This window comes from Capra hircus, chromosome 12, assembly GCF_001704415.2.
Source record: "Capra hircus breed San Clemente chromosome 12, ASM170441v1, whole genome shotgun sequence".
NCBI classification, from domain to species: Eukaryota; Metazoa; Chordata; class Mammalia; order Artiodactyla; family Bovidae; genus Capra; species Capra hircus.
Genome location: NC_030819.1, coordinates 16,549,071 through 16,565,519, shown reverse-complemented (window position 1 = coordinate 16,565,519; position 16,449 = coordinate 16,549,071). Strand labels below are relative to the sequence as shown.

Below are 16,449 nucleotides of genomic sequence, written 5' to 3'. Positions count from 1 at the left end.
CACCAGGGAAGCTCCATAAATCAACTATACTTCAATTTTTTAAAAAAGTATCTACTGCTGCTGTTTCCTGGTGTCCTAAAGCTCTGTTCTCCTTTCTAATCTGAGGACTTTTCACAGGAGGAAACTCATCTCCCTGTTTCAAGAATAAGAGAAGCACCTGAAGTCACTTTAAATTTTGGTACTCTCATCATTTTTTTTTCTAGATCCTGTAGCCTCTGAAGGATCTAATCATCATCCATATTCAGAAGAAAAGGACACTGTTTGCCAACAAAGAAAGAAGAATTTAAGTCATGTAAAGTCCTCTTTCAGGGGCTCCAGGGAGCAGTTCCAAGAAGACTTCAGTGTCAGGAACAAAGGGTGACTGAATACTTTAGGCTAGAATCCAATTATATTTCTTTACTAGTAACAGCATATCCAACTCCTCTCTTTCAGTTTAATTCTCAACAAGATAAAAAGGGAAAGAAAACCAGAAAACCATGGAGAAGTCAATGAGATAGCTCTGGTTCATCTTCTTCAACTTACTGAAGAAAACACAAGGAACAGAAATACCAAAAGAGCAGAGGGGGCTGTTTAAAAAATACCAAGCTTTTGCTTTGATACAGAGAAAAACTATTAAATATAAGAAATGACTCTAATCATAATTAAGATGATGGATGCTGATCTGTGCCGACCTCTGGGCTCCCATCATAAACACTGAATTCACATGGAATCCCTCTTCAAAAGAAAACATTTTCCTTGTGCCATTTTCTCTAGGTACAAAGAATCATCCAAAGAGGCTCGTATTAGCGATTATACTTGGGGTAACCTATTAAGACTCAAGTTTCCTTACTGGCAACTGGGGCTAACGGTGCAAGGCTGATGTGCAAAGCTGGAACAACAGTGATGCTAACACTGACCAGGAGACCAGCCCAACAGGGGACAGGGAGGGGCGGGATCTATCCAACTGCAAGCTCAGTCAATGGATCAGAAAGTCAATTTTGTGCCTTGTGACTGTCATTTTATCTTTTATGTTAGCTGGAACAGAATGGATATCCTAGATGGTTTTAAAGTCCACTTCCAAGAAGAGCAAAGCTAATTAGAAGAATGGAGAGTAAAAACCAGCATATAGAATAATAATGTTTTAAAAAAACTTTGTGTGTGTGCAAGTGCAGACATGAGATTTCATGTTATGAAGCAGTTCTACTGTGGATGACAGTCAACAGGGTACTGAAGTCCTCACAGGGTGATCAGCTGCTCAGGTTCTGGAGTTGGGAATCACCAAAAAACACATAGGAAATTCAGGCTCTGCTGCTTACTTGCTAAGTGGGTTAAGCTCTTAGTGCCTCAGTTATCAAATCTGTCAGATAAGGATAATAAGAGAATTATGAGGATTAAGGAGGAGAGGGTAGGGAAAGAGGCAAACATGTGTTAAGAATTCCACAAGTGTTAGGAATTATTATTAATACTGTGTAAGTTGTCAGGGGCTGCAATAAAAACTAGAGCAACAGAAATGAGGGACAGAAGTCATGTCTTCAAGGAGAACAAGACAGCTGTCAAGAATGTGGAAAGCATTGAGAAAAGTGCCAGAGGTCTTCGTGGGGGACGGAAAAGTGTGACTGGGGTTCAGGGTGATGGTCAGGAACAAATTTGGTGGAAGGGGAGCCAACAACCAAGAGAAATAGTGATATTCTTTCTTCTTGCTCCTTGGAGAAAAGACATTACAAAAATTTTTCAGTTATGCTTTTGCCTAACACTCTACTGCGTTGCTTTTAAATTTTGCTTCACTCTTTAAATTTCTATAAACAATGTGGTTTACGTTACAAGCAATAAAATTACTGAAAATCACCAAGGACTATAAAAACATGAAAAGAAAGAGCAAAGCCTTTCCAAAATGTGTTAGTCTTTTAGAAATAACACCTGAAAGGTCAGTGCCTTCATTCTTAAGAATACTTATAATTACTGTTGACTGACTGGTCCCAAGAATCAGCCATGGGATCTAAGTTACATTTTTAGTGTTAGTCACTCAGGACCCGATGGATTGTACCCATCAGGCTCCTCTGTCCACGTGATTCTCCAGGCAAGGATACTGGGGTGGGTAGCCATCTCCTTCTCCAGGGGATCTTTCCAACCCAAGGATTGAACCCAGGTCTCCCGCATGGCTGAAAGATTCTTTACTATCTGAGCCACCAGGGAACCCCACATATTTTTAAAAAGTATTTGTTTAACTTATTTGTTTGGCTGCAGCTGGTCTTTGTTATGCCATGTGGAACCTAGTTTTTTGAACGGGGATTGAACCTGAGCCCCCTGCACTGAGAGCAGAGTCTTAGCCACTGAACCACTGGGAAAGTCCTTAATCATATCTCACAACAAATCTGTGTCACATTAGTTTCTAGACGTGGTTCAAGGACCAGGACCTGCAGACAAGTGACATCCTCAAGGCCCTACAGTCACATGAGACAGAGCAGGAATTAAAAAGTGGCTCATGTTGACAGTCTATGCCCTATCCCTGGCTGCCTCCTGAATGATTCTCCTGGGACACTTTACACAAACATTCTCTTTTATCAAATAGCATTGCGCCTCAGAAACAAAGACATAGAGAGTGAAAAAATAAAGTTCTGTGTTTACAATGGTTAGTGATCATTATCTACATGGATACAAAGCTTAGCACTGTTTTGTAAGCACGCTCCCTGCAGTGTGTACACAGAGCATGCTCAAACGTAGGGTGGAAACTGATGGAACAGAACCAAAACGTGGTGATGTCAAGGGATGTTTAGTCTTTGCTCAGATGTGCTTCCAAAACATTACTGGCAGAGCCAAGAATCATCGAACGTTATTTCTTTATTTATACTGCTCTTTTATGTACACAAGCATACAACCTTTTCTTATTAAGAAGCATTAAAAGTAATACAGGGCACGGTTTCTCAATCCTTTTATCCAGGACATAAAAGTACTTTACAGACACACCCGTTATGTCTTAGAACTAATCTCATTTGGCCCATTTCAGAAATGGGTAATGGCACCCTACTCCAGTACTCTTGCCTGGAAAATCTGATGCATGGAGGAGCCTGGTAGGCTGCAGTCCACGGGGTCACTAAGAGTCGGGCACGACTGAGTGACTTCACTTTCACTTTTCACTTTCATGCATTGGAGAAGGAAATGGCAACCCACTCCAGTGTTCTTGCCTAGAGAATCCCAGGGATGGGGGAGCCTGGTGGGCTGCCGTCTGTGGGCTCGCACAGAGTCGGACACAACTGAAGTGACTTAGCAGCAGCAGAGACGGGTAAAATCAAAACTTAAAAATGGGAATCCAGAAACATTTATTTTCTACATTAATCACCAAGTCAGCCACCAAGAACAGACTGCTAAGTACTTCAGGTAAGAATCCACCTGCCAATGCAGGAGACTTAAGAGATGCAGGTTCAATCCCTGGGTTGGGAAGATCCCTTGGAGGAGGGCATGGCAACCCACTCCAGTATTCCTGTCCAGAATCCCATGAACAGAGAAGCCTGGCAGGCTGCAGTCCATAGCATCACACGGAATTGGACATAACTGAAGTGACTTAGCATGCACACACAGCAGCAATGCACAAGGATTCTAATTTCTGCACATCCTTGTGAACACTTGGTTCTTTTTTTTCCTTAAAAATTGTTGACATCTTTAGAGGTATGAGGTGGCATTTCACTGGTCTAAAAACAATATCTTGATTCCAAAAGTGCTTATACTAATTCCAGGTATTTTAAAGGAAAGGGGTGGGGAACAACAGTTGAACTGTCATAAGACACAAGTCTATGCTCTCCTTCCTTTGGGTGCCACGTTCTATATGCTTCCTAATAACATTTCAGAGCTCATTATACCCGCATTCCAGGAAGCACATTTGCCTGGCTCTTAATCTCTCTTTTCTATGGTTCTCTTAAAGGTATCTATTTTTCTCAGCATTCCTTGATGGTCAGATGATTGTAGAGAATTTTTTTTAAAACACCAAAGATAAAAAAATAAAACCAGCAAGTTTATCATAGCAGAGGGCAGGATTAAAGATGAAGGCACAGAGTCTATGTTGTCCTTGGCTATATACATGGAGGATAGTAACGGATCAACAGACATCCTCTGCATTATTTTACGTGGATGAAACATAAGTAATGACAAGAGCGTCTACTATGCAAATAATCAAGCACTCATACATATTTAAGAAGTTAAAAAAAAAGGAAGAATCAGAAACCAGGAAGAGATGGTTAATTCAATGTTCCACCAACACAGAAGCCATGCACTGGGCCTATGTGAATCGATCCACATGCACTGACCTATTTAATCTCACAGCAGCTCGAGGAGTTGGTACTGTGAGCTGCCTTGTAAGGGAGAGGAAATGGAATTCCATGTCCTGTGCTTTTCCTCACTATTCTGTACTGAATGCCTGGTTAAAACCACTTATTAACGGCTAATTTCTAAAACTTTGCCCTGTCCATCTATACACACTGTAATTCTCAAAGTCCTACACTTTCACAGAAAGCCTTCAACTCTAAAGATGCAGCTTATTTCTTATAGCAAAATTCCATCATTAAGACACTTAAATTAAGATGCCGGTTTTTCCCAAAAGAAACCTTTCATATGTTAAACCATTTATAATTGTTTTCTCAGAATTATGTGGTTATCAGTGGTCAAAATAGAAGTACCTGAAGAAGCTTAAATTCAGAAATCTTATCTGGAAAAGTTATTAAACCACACACACACAAAAGAAACAAACTAACAACAAAAAACCCTGATACCCGAGAAAGTATCTGTGAAAATACCTGTACTTAAAAATATGCTCTACTGGGGGAAAAAAAATCAATACTTTCATCCAACTAAAACCAACAAATCAAAAGAAATTAAATTTAGATGGTGTATAAAAAGAACATGTGAAAATGCTCTGATGTGCATACCTGAGGTATAATTGACATTTTCTTCCTTAAATCATGAAGACCAATTTCGGTTGTCAAGATTTTATCAATCCAGATTTTACCTTCAGGCTCCGACAATCTAAAAAGGGCAGCGATGAGAGAACTTTTTCCAGCTCCTGTTCTTCCCACAATGCCAACCTGTAAAGAGATCCAGGAAGGATTAAGAACTAACAATATGCAGCAAACCTAGGAAAAACCCTGGTTGCTGAAGATGAATTTTAAAAGTTCTACTGAGTGTAGTCTCTCTAGTTCCTCAACTGTGGCACTGTTGAGATTTGGGCTCAGGTAATTCTTTGCTGGGGAAGGGAAGCTGTCCTGAGAATTGTAGGATGGATACCAGTAGCCATGGAGTCTACCCATTTGATGACAGAAACACGCGCCAGGTGGTGGAAACCAAAAATGACAGACATTGACAAATTTGCCATGGTGAAGACCCCTGGTTCAAAGAACAGAATCAGTCCACAATCAGTAAAAAGTCAGAAGCTTTCCAAGTGTTCCATTAGAATTCAGCTTTTAAATTAGTTGTATTCCTAGTGTCTAGATATTTCGAACATTGAGAATTATGTGAGCAATTTTGCAGATATGTCAACAAGTCAAGTCAGAAGTCTTACATACAAACAAATATTCAGATTTCCAGATTTCTTTCAGTTAAGAGGACGTATTCTTCCGTAGACAAACTAAATCACTTCCAGATAATAAATACCTTACTAATGACTTGTCTTGAAAGGAAACATCTTAAAATTTTAAAATGCTAGTCTCAGTGTCTTAAAAGGCAGTAGCCAGGTAGACAAAACACACATAATGAGGTCAACAAAAACAACAACACAAACAACACTTTCTATTTATATGGGATCTTTCATCTCAGCACTTCAAAAGACATTTTACAAACCAATTAATACTTATAATTAAACCCTGGAAAGATATGTGTCAAGTATCAGCCAACTTATTAAAATCTAAGCAAACAGAAATTAAGTGCATTAACAATAAGATCAAAGATTCAATATAATGCACGGAAAATGCAGATCAGGAGTAAAATTTTATTGTAAAAACTGGTTAGTTGTCCGAATTCAAACATGTATGCAGAAATTGGTCTTTTTTACCAATCAGGTGGCAATCTACAAATTCCCTGGTAGGGCATACGATACGCTTTCATGTGTGCTAAGTCACTTCCATCGTGTCTGACACTCTGTAGCCCGCCAGGCTCCTCTGTCCATGGGATTCTCCAGGCAAGAATACTGGAGTGGATTGCCATTTCCTCCTCCAGGGGATCTTACCAATTCAGGGATCAACCGGCATCTCTTCATTTCTATCACTGACAGGTGGATTCTTTACAACTAGCAGCACCTGGGAAGTCCACGATATTAGCCAAGCCCAGAGGGCATAGCAAGCACCAGCAACTTGTGACCAGCAGTACTCCCCTCTGCGGCCTTCTGAAGTTGGCTTTAGTGATGTTCAATAATTCAATTTCAAAAATTTAGACACATTAGCAAAAAGAAAAGTGGCTTTTCTTTGTACCTATTTTGTATGATATGATAAATCCTGATTTATATATTATAGATGGGACACTTTCTGCATCTAGGCAGGTCCTAGAGAATATATATATATGTGCGTGTATGTGTTCTGTGTTTCACATGTAGATTTTGAACATGCGGATTTCATTCCAGACCATCACAATAATGGGAATATCAAAAAATAACTCAAGTCATATGGATATTTTTCTTCCTCTGAATTTGTCTTCCTCTAAAAAATGTTAACCATCACCTGATCCCTCTTCGGGTTGGAGTAACTTCAAGAACACTGAATACAGGTCACCGTGACAAATATAATTATAATGAAAAGATTTGAAGTATTGCAGGAATTACCAAAATGTGACAGAGATATGAAGTGAGTAAATGCTATAGGAAAAATGGTGTTGCTGCTCGTGCTTAATGCAGAGTTGCCACAAACATTCCATTTGTGAAAAAACAGAACCCCAAAGAAACAGCACTTTGAAACACAATAAAACCAGGTATGCCTGCATTTCTGGGTGTTTTAATATGTAAATCAACACACAACACAATACAGGTGAGAACTGTGTCTATGAAAATGTTTGTACACTTCTATGCTACTCATATTGGTGGTAGTTTAGTTCCTAAGTTGTGTTTTCCTGTTGTGACCTCATGGGCTGTAGCCTGCCAGACTCCTCTAACCATGGGATTCTCCAGGCAAGAATACTGGAGTGGGTTGCCATTTCATTCTCCAGGGGATTTTCCCAACTCGGGAACTGAACCTGGGTCTCCTGCATTGCAGGCAGTTTCTTTACTGAGTCACCAGGGAAGCCCATGCTATAAATATCAGCAGTTTCTTTACTGAGTCACCAGGGAAGCCCATGCTATAAATATCAGCTATACTGAAACTGATGCATCTGTGTAAACTGGGATATTTGTACACTTTGGGCAAATGGCCAAGATATGGCAGGGACACTAAGGGCTGCTCAGGGCCACAGGAATGCAACTTCAACAGTCCAGCGAGGAAGAGGTAAGAACAGAACAACTCAAATAAAGCCCAGAGCAGGCTATCTCTACCGTTCACTTATCGAAACTATCATCTGAACGTCTTTCCCAGGTCACCAACGGGTTTTACAAATTGCCGATGGTGAGTGCCACCAGTGTCACTGAAATTTACATGCCTGAAACCAAAGACATTCAGAGAAATTCTTTACAGAGGTCTTGCTCAAATGCAATGCTGAGAAAGGAGGTCTCTTTGGGCCTGAGACTCTGCATTTCTGAGAGGCTCCCAGGTGTTGTAGGTGCTGTGGTCCTGGCAACATAGTCTGAGTTGCAAGGAATTAGGAAGCTGGGACAATCTGGGAGTGAGGGGAGGGTTTGCTGAGGATATATTATGTAAAAAGGAGAAAGGGTAGGAAACTAATATTTTTGCACATTATAGCAAGGTCTAGTAAGCATCGGTAAAAATGTATTATTCAAGAAATAGCTCCGAGCGAGAAAAAAATAACAAACCAAAATCAATCTACCTCTAGAGCTGTAAAACGCTTTAAAATGGCCCAGTACTTTCTAAAATGATCAAATCAACCACAAAATCATCTAAATGAAAAATGCAGCCCGTGTTCAGAATCTACTCAGGAAGTCTACGGTGCTATTTACCTCATTTTGGTTCTTTATTTTTACTTGCTATTTCTTCTATGAATTAGAAACCAGCATAATACCTATTAATTTTTCCCATTTACTTCTGGGAATAGGGACAGCAGAGAAAATGAGAGAAAGAGAATTAAAGCCCCAGTTGTGCTAGGCTGGCTCACTCCCACATCCCCCCCACTCTTAGCTCTCAATCAAATCCAAGACCAAAGGGGTGTCCTGGAGTGATGGGGGCTGGGACAGGTGAGCATGAGGGGAAACCTGGGATGTACACAGGCAGAGTGAAATGACTTCATAGACACACTGCCCGAGTGTCATCTCCAAACACAGAAATGAAGCTAACAGTGATACTCACAGTGGACTGAGACACAGATCAAAAGTCACGTTATTGCAGTTTTTAATTCACTCTCCAGACTCAATTTTCCTACATACATTTTAGAAGCTCGGATAGACCTATGATTCAGGGATTTAAAGATGGAAGAATGCACGTAGTTGTATTGCAGTTCCTTAGATAATTCGTATTTTATGGCTTTTGGGGGAACTTAAGATGGGTAAATTAACAGAAATATATATACAACAGGAAATATGGTGGACACAACGTCTGCAAGCAAGCAAACCTCACTTCCTTCCCAACCTATGAGCCAGTTTTTGCTGTGTGACTGACTGAGGCTTCTCCCTGCATATCATTTGGGCATTAAATTGAATACTCTTTCGCGTCACAAGGGTATCATTCATTAAATTACAGCTCCAGTCCACTAGATGGGTGTGTGGTGGGAAGAGTTTTAAGGAGCAGTTAAATACCAAGTATTTAACATGAGAGGTAATAGGTTATTTACGCAGTTGTGCTGTGTGTGTGTTTTGGTTACTGGTTGTTCACAACTATGGGTTACTCATTCACTTTCCCAGCGGGGAGGCTCTCAGCACACTCTGTGTGCCCTGAAAAATACAATTTTGTGGGGGAACAGAGATGAAAATAAGATACTCTCTGATCTTTAAGAAGCCTTAGGTATCTGTGAGATACAGACCCCAAATTACAAAGCGTGTCAAAGATGGCATCAATTAAAGGTGGTAAAATACAGATAATTTAACACTTACCAACTTACCCATTTTTACGTGGACAGTTTAGCGTTAAGCACATTCACTCTGCTGTCCCTCCCGAATATTTTCCCCCTTGTAAAACTGAAACGAACTCTGTATGCATGATACGACAACCACCAATTCCCCTCGCTCAGGTCATGGCAACCACCATCTGATTTTCTTTCTTTATGGATCTGAGTACTCTAGGAAATCTCAAGTAAGGGGAATCCTACAGTACTGGTTCCTTTTCTGTCTGCCTTATTATCATTTCACCTGATGTCCTGGGATCGGGATGTTCTTCCTTTTTCAGGCTGAATGTTTCACTGTGAGGATACACCACATTTGTTTATCCATTCGCCTGTCACTTTCTTTAGACAGACACTGAGGAAGAATTGAGTGTCTTGCAGAAGCAGACGCGCTAGAGTCAGCTCAGAGAATGAGGAGCCGTACACTGGGCAGGTGCCGAGGGGAAGGGTCTCTGAGATAGAGGGCAGCATGTGCAGTGGGGGCTGGGAGGACAGCAAGCTTCGGGAGAGCCCACAGACGACCAGGAGTATGTGAACATTAGAACCTGAAGCTCGAGGGGCAGGCGGGGCCAAGGTAGGCAGGGAAGAGGTTCCTACTGCCTTGTCGACTCTCACTAAGTCTCTTTTCCAAGAGCCTGCCCTGGTTCCCACCGACAGACTGATCGAATCTTCATGCACACAGGATGAAAAGACTGCCCCCGACACACCGCTCAGGAATCCCAGAGCACATGCGGGGCTAAATGTTCACAGGTAAACTATTACAGAAGGAAGTGGCTGAAACAAACCTTTTCTCTTGATTTAATCAGTGCTGTCAGGTGCTTCAATACCAGAGGGCCATCTAGGCTGTACGAGAAGTTCACATTGTCAAAGATGATCACACCTTCATGGGGCCAGGACGGCAGCGGGCGTTTCTGGGATTCCCAGGGCGCTTCTTTTTCCAGATCTGTATACTCGATCACCCTTTCTACTGAAATCATCTGAAACATAGGACATCACATGAGTTAGGAACAGAGGGTCTTCGTAATGGGTGTCAGGTTATAAATGAAACTTCTGCTTTTGTATCTTTATATCTGCATTTCTATAGTTAAGAATATCTCAGGTCTTAGCATCTACAAAAGACAGAAGTACTGCATCTACAAAAGACAGAAGTGCTAATTTAAAGAGCATACTGATGATGGGTAACTTTTTCACTGTCTCGTAACACATTTATTATGGCTACCATGTTCAACATTATATCAAGACTGAATGACCTAGAGAAATTAAATACTCTAAGTGACCCAATTTTCATATATAAATTTTTTTAAATAGACAACCTTGTCAATGAAAACAGTATGTGTGGACAGAAATCATTATTATTAATATTTTTCTATAGAAGGATCATCTGTTGTAGATGAGAAGAACTGGATGGTCATTACACCTCATTTTAATAATTAGCTACTTTCTATTCTAGTAGAGAGTGAAATAGACAAATTTCAGTTTCATCATTTTTCTCTCTTTAGGAAAAAATGAAAATATTCAAAAAAGGAAGCAATTTATGTATTGACTAAGGCCTCTTAAACAAACATAACTTGACACCTTTGATAGTACTTTCCAAAAGAAGGGCCATCAGTAAGTTCAGGCATTCAACACATACAAGGAGACATTCTAAAATGGAGATGGTGGGGAATAATTAAATTAATTGAACAAATAAACTTCAAAATACTAAATTCTTAAACTATTAAATAACAAATGTAAACAAGCCTCTAAGAAATAAGCTGTATCTTCTGCAGGATGTCAGAAACTCCCTCCTACAGAGGCATGTATTAAATTTGAAGACAGCTTGTGATGAATATAAAACCAGCTGACGTGGCATACATAAGACTGAGAAAAGATGTGTTTATTTTATTTTAAATAAATGTTAAACAGATGCTGGAAGGATCTAATAAACCCTGTTAGCTATGATGTAAAAAACAGTTTAAAGAGGTTTTTTTTTTTTTTTTTACATAATAATTGCCTTTATGTCATTTAACGTTAAGGAAAAGGCTAAAAGGTAACATCACCATATTTTCAACTTCGGCACTTTGCCTGACGCACCACTGGAACATCCCCATGAGCGTGAGGGCGTAGGACAGCGCCAGGCCAACCTGCCCAGCATCCAAAGCTAAATGAGGAAGAAGAAAGGAAACATTTCAATCCCACTGTTAACCCTGAGCTGGGCTTCTTCCATCACTGTGCCTAGACTTCTCTATAATATTTAAATCACTGGCAAATAGATAGTGTTAATTATACTTTTACTAAGTGTTGATAGAGAGCATGAAAGAAGAGTAAAAAAAAAAAAAAAAAAAAACCACTATGAACACAGAAAACTATTAAAAGAGCTTATTAATCCTGCCTGACAGGGTTGACATACTCTTGACAGTTATGATGTAGGGAAGGAAACACGTCATCATGCAGACTTTCGTCACTATGGTTTCAAGGATCATCATGTAATTTCACTTTTTACGTGCAACGCAGCCACAGTTGGAAACCACGAAAAAACAAGTCAATTGGTTCTAAGAGCCAGTGCTTTTAAATCCAAAATACTGCTCTTGTTCCATTATTTAAACCAGTGATTCAGTGTTGTTACTATGGAATAGTAATTCACAATAGGGACGGTGAATGCATGCCATGCACACCAACACCAGCCGCTCATCTGGTACCCACACAGCAGTGAGGATGGCGTTCTTCCCTGCAGAGAATGTTTCTCACTGCAGTACACCAGGCATCTATAACCAAGAGATCTGAGTAGTCCTAAAGCCACAAGCTGGACAAAAAGCTTAACAGCAAACTTGTTCCTCTCTTCCCAAGCTAAAATGCTAGCAGTAATGTTCAGAAGGTCAGTTGCTAGGCTGACTTCATCCCACTGAAGACAGATTAAAGGGATCAAAGATCACATCAAGAAGTCTCACCAAAAGCCTCATCAAGACACAAGTGACTCCTCTACAGGGGCCACACTGCAGTATCACATGGTGCAAACACTTTAACACAATTCATTAGAACGAAACCGTATATTAGACAAAGGGGCAATAAGGTAAAACAATAACTGCAAATGAAGCTGTAACTATAATCAAACTACAGTGATGCACTTACTTTTCGCCAGAATCAGGGACCCAAAGGCAACAACAATGACAAACACAGCACAGATGGCATCCAGACGCACAGCGAACCATCGGGACGTCGTCAGAAATAAGAACCAAGCCTCTGGGTTTGAGGACAGAAATAAGCAGAATGAATAACCAGAGATATCATGTAGGCTGCTTTGAACTGGGACGGGGTCTTCTGTGCAGGTGAACTACAGAAGATTTTTACATAGGTTAGGACAGCAAAGTTATAGGCTCAAGCACCATGAGGATTGCAACAAGCTAGCTTCTGACATGACAACGTATGGGAACACAGGAATCACTCCAGGAGCCTTGTGGGATGCAGGCACTGGAAACTTCAAGCCACAGGTTATAAAGAGAAATATGATCCTAATAATTAACATACAAAAATGGCCCCATCGTTGTGTGTCTTATGGTACTGGGCTCCAAGTGAGGCTTATCCTCTCACAAAGTTGACTGTTCCCAAGTCTAGGGTGGCACGGAGCGTACCTGGCACTGTTTCCAGCACCATCTGCACTTACTACAGGGCCCCACATAGTGTTAATTCTTAGGAGCCAGTATTTGAAGGACCATCAGATAACAGTATCTGCATGTGGCTTTCCAAATGTCATTTCATCAGTTGGACCAGGATTTTACTAATGTAGAGGAAATTCTGGATGCCCTATCTAATAATGGAGAAATTATTTTCCTTAAGGCTCTTAAAGGATGAGATGCTTAGATAGTATCACCGACTCAAAGGACATGAGTTTGAGCAAACTCCTGGAGACAGTGGAGGACAGGGAAGCCTGGCGTGCTGCAGTCCATGGGGTCGCAAAGAGTCGGACACGAATGACCAAATACAGCATGCTCTGAAAAGAGTCCGCAAACTTAACAGCCTGTGGGCCAAGAATGGACACAGCTTGCTTTTCTAAATAAAGTTTTATTGGGAGATAGTCACAGCAATTTGTTGATGTATTCTTTTTGCCTGCCTTAGTGCTATAATAGCAAAGATGAGTAGTTGCAACAGAGACTGTGTGTTTTTTAAGTTTGTAAACATCCTTCTTAAAGGGCCAAAGGAATAGGATGTGGTGACAGTTGGACAATGCAAGGCAGTAGGAGGAGGAAAAGCAGGGGTGACAGGGAAGAGAGGAGCACACACAGGGTGCTGAGAGGAAGGGCTGGGGGAGGCAGGTTTACAGAGTGAGAGGCAGAGCGGCATAGAGAGCGGTGCGGGCCAGCAAGGCCACCTGAGAGGGAGGTCAGGCCTCAGAAGGCAGCATATCCCATCCTTTGAAATCATTTCCAGAATTCTACAGACCTGAGTGCAAGTCCTGGTGTGAGTCAAACAGTTCCTGAAACCTCTGTTCAGCTTTGTAGGCCCGGATGGTCCAGAGGCCTTGGAGAGAAGACGATAAGTGGGAAAACACCGGGCTCCGGGCTGGGGAAGCAGAGACAGACACACGACAGAGAAAATCAGGGAGGCTGGATGCGAGGAAGTCAACTGTTTCCTGTGCTTGGCCGGTCATTTACCTTCCGAAGGGGCACACCCAGGACTTCTTGGTGACTGCCTGGCAAAGTACCTACTGTGACCCTCAAATCACTTCTCATCCCTAGCTTCACTTTCACGACCCACATATAACAGATTCCCTTCAAAGTCATCTTTGACCAAATTTAATTTGGACCTGTATTTAGATAAAGCATTTCTGTACTAACTCATTCATCAAGGTCCCCCTCAATCTTGCCTCCCTCCCTATTCTTCTCTGCCATCCCTCCAGGTAGAAGTCATAATTCACTAATTTCTGATTATCATTTTTAAATGTAATCCTCCATAAGAGTCCTCACCGCACTGAATTTTTACGAGCTTTGTGTTGTTACCACCATAACATTAGAAATTTAAGGGCTGGCAGAGGACAGGGGTGAGATAAGTGAGGTGAGCGGACAGTCTGCCATCTCTCAGCATCATCCCTGCACCTGCACCAGAGTCTCTGGGCAGGTCACAGAGAACCTGGTGCTATACTGCCCTTGTGACCACAGGACGCGTGAATTAAGGCATATTCCGCTCTGGGAAACTGATGGATGTTCTTATAAGTGCCCTGCTGGATACCCAGGGAATTTGGAGGTCACTGTGGCATGTCACACTCAAATCACCCTTGCATCTTTTGACATGGCCTCAGTGGCCATTCGCTTTTGAGTGATTTCATGTGGGCTTTGGGCCTGCTGTCACATGACTGGTCATTCATTTCCTGCCATCTTCTCTAAGAGCACACTGACCACAAGCACCAGGGTGAGGATCCTGACCATCAGGGAACAGGTGGGCTGCAGGCTGCTGGGCAGTGAGGACCCCCTACGGTTCTCATTTCGATTGTGAATAAGGCTGTAAGCTGTTTTTTCCATAGGAAGACTATAACCTGTGACCTTTGTCAGGGATGAGTTGTATTAATATCCTGTGTTGTATTAATATCAGCAGGACATCACTTTGTTACCTGTGCATCTCTTGAAAAAGATTATTACTTGTATCATGATGCACTATTTTCCTTTTTAGAAAAATGATGCACTATTTTCCTTGTACTGAGTGGCTGGTCTATGTCACGAAGTATGTGATGAGCAAGACAAAATCAGTCCCGATCCTCATGGTGCGCACATTCATTCTCCTTGCGCTATAATGCAAAGCTGAAACTAACCCACTACCAGCTCCATGTGCCTTAAGGGCCACACTGACTCATAAGGCCCCTAATATGCAATTACCAAATGTAGACTTGGTGAGAAATTCCAGGACAGAATCTGCAGGATTTCAGGGTTCTGGTTAATTATCATAAATGGAAGTCAGTCTGCACTGACATCCCAAATTAAGAGCCCCGGTACTCACTTGTAGATTCTAGGCGTTTGACGTCTCGCGATGTTTCTAAGAAATATCGCCGGAGGACAAAGAAAACAATGCCAAGGGGAACGAGGGGTATGGCGATCCAAGGAATCACCGCCACTGCCACGCCCACCACACCAATCACTTGTAGAAATGTCTGAAAGAGAAAATATAGATACAAGGGCCTGTTTATCCAGCATTCTACTGAAAAATAAAATTTAATAGGTTGCTTTGTTAGGATTAAACTCCTTTTCCTCAAAGGATATGTTGGAAAAGGGTGGTCCTGGTGGTGTTTACTGTACACTTACCGTGTGTACAACACTGGGCTAAGTACGAAGTTTCTAGGTATAAGCTCTTTTGATCAACTAAGTAGCCCTAAAGCTCCTGGAAAAGATGAGAATATCTGAGGCTCACAAAACAGAAACTATTGTGAGACAGTCAGTTGTCATCCTATCACAGATGATGAAACCAGAAACCTCAGCTATACATGGAGAGATAAAGAAGTGGTTGGTTACAAATTCTGAGTTCAGAAAAGGTAGAAACATTCAAATATTGACCTTTGAAAGCTGGAATTCTTCTTTCTTGGTTTTCTGTCCATTGTGACTGTTTATGAGTGCTGACTGCACATAGGTCTGTACATTCAAAGCATCGCATGTATTAACTCATTATTTATCACAGTAACCCTACTGAGTAACAGCATTCTCTCATTTTATAGATGGAGAGCAAAATCAACTTGATGTCGAGTGCAAAGCATAAGTCACAGAGCCAGGGGGAGTCTTGGCGTGCGTGACTGTGATAAATTTAATCTTCCCCCAAACTTACAGAAATGCTGGACTGGAAGAAACACAAGCTGGAATCAAGATTGCTGGGAGAAATATCAATAACCTCAGATATGCAGATGACACCACCCTTATGGCAGAAAGTGAAGAGGAACTAAAAAGCCTCTTGATGAAAGTGAAAGAGGAGAGTGAAAAAGTTGGCTTAAAGCTCAACATTCAGAAAACAAAGATCATGGCATCCGGTCCCATCACTTCATGGGAAATAGATGGGGAAATAGTAGAAACAGTGTCAGGCTTTATTTTTGGGGACTCCACTGCAAATGGTGACTGTAGCCATGAAATTAAAAGACACTTACTCCTTGGAAGAAAAGTTATGACCAACCTAGATAGCATATTCAAAAGCAGAGACATAACTTTGCTGACTAAGGTCCATCTAGTCAAGGCTATGGGTGTTCTTTGGAAGGAATGATGCTAAAGCTGAAACTCCAGTACTTTGGCCACCTCATGCGAAGAGTTGACTCATTGGAAAACACTCTCATGCTGGGAGGGATTGGGGGCAGGA

General features: G+C 41.4%; 1 protein-coding gene across 1 annotated transcript in view; it reads right to left on the bottom strand.

Annotated features, from left to right (window-relative positions):
- The window catches only part of ABCC4 (ATP binding cassette subfamily C member 4), a 188,448-nt gene that overhangs the window by 20,181 nt on the left and 151,818 nt on the right, over nt 1-16,449 (bottom strand). The window contains 6 exon segments of the mRNA XM_018056447.1: nt 4,896-5,051; nt 9,936-10,127; nt 11,190-11,290; nt 12,259-12,369; nt 13,567-13,686; nt 15,115-15,265. Coding sequence (XP_017911936.1) covers nt 4,896-5,051; nt 9,936-10,127; nt 11,190-11,290; nt 12,259-12,369; nt 13,567-13,686; nt 15,115-15,265 — 831 coding nt within the window.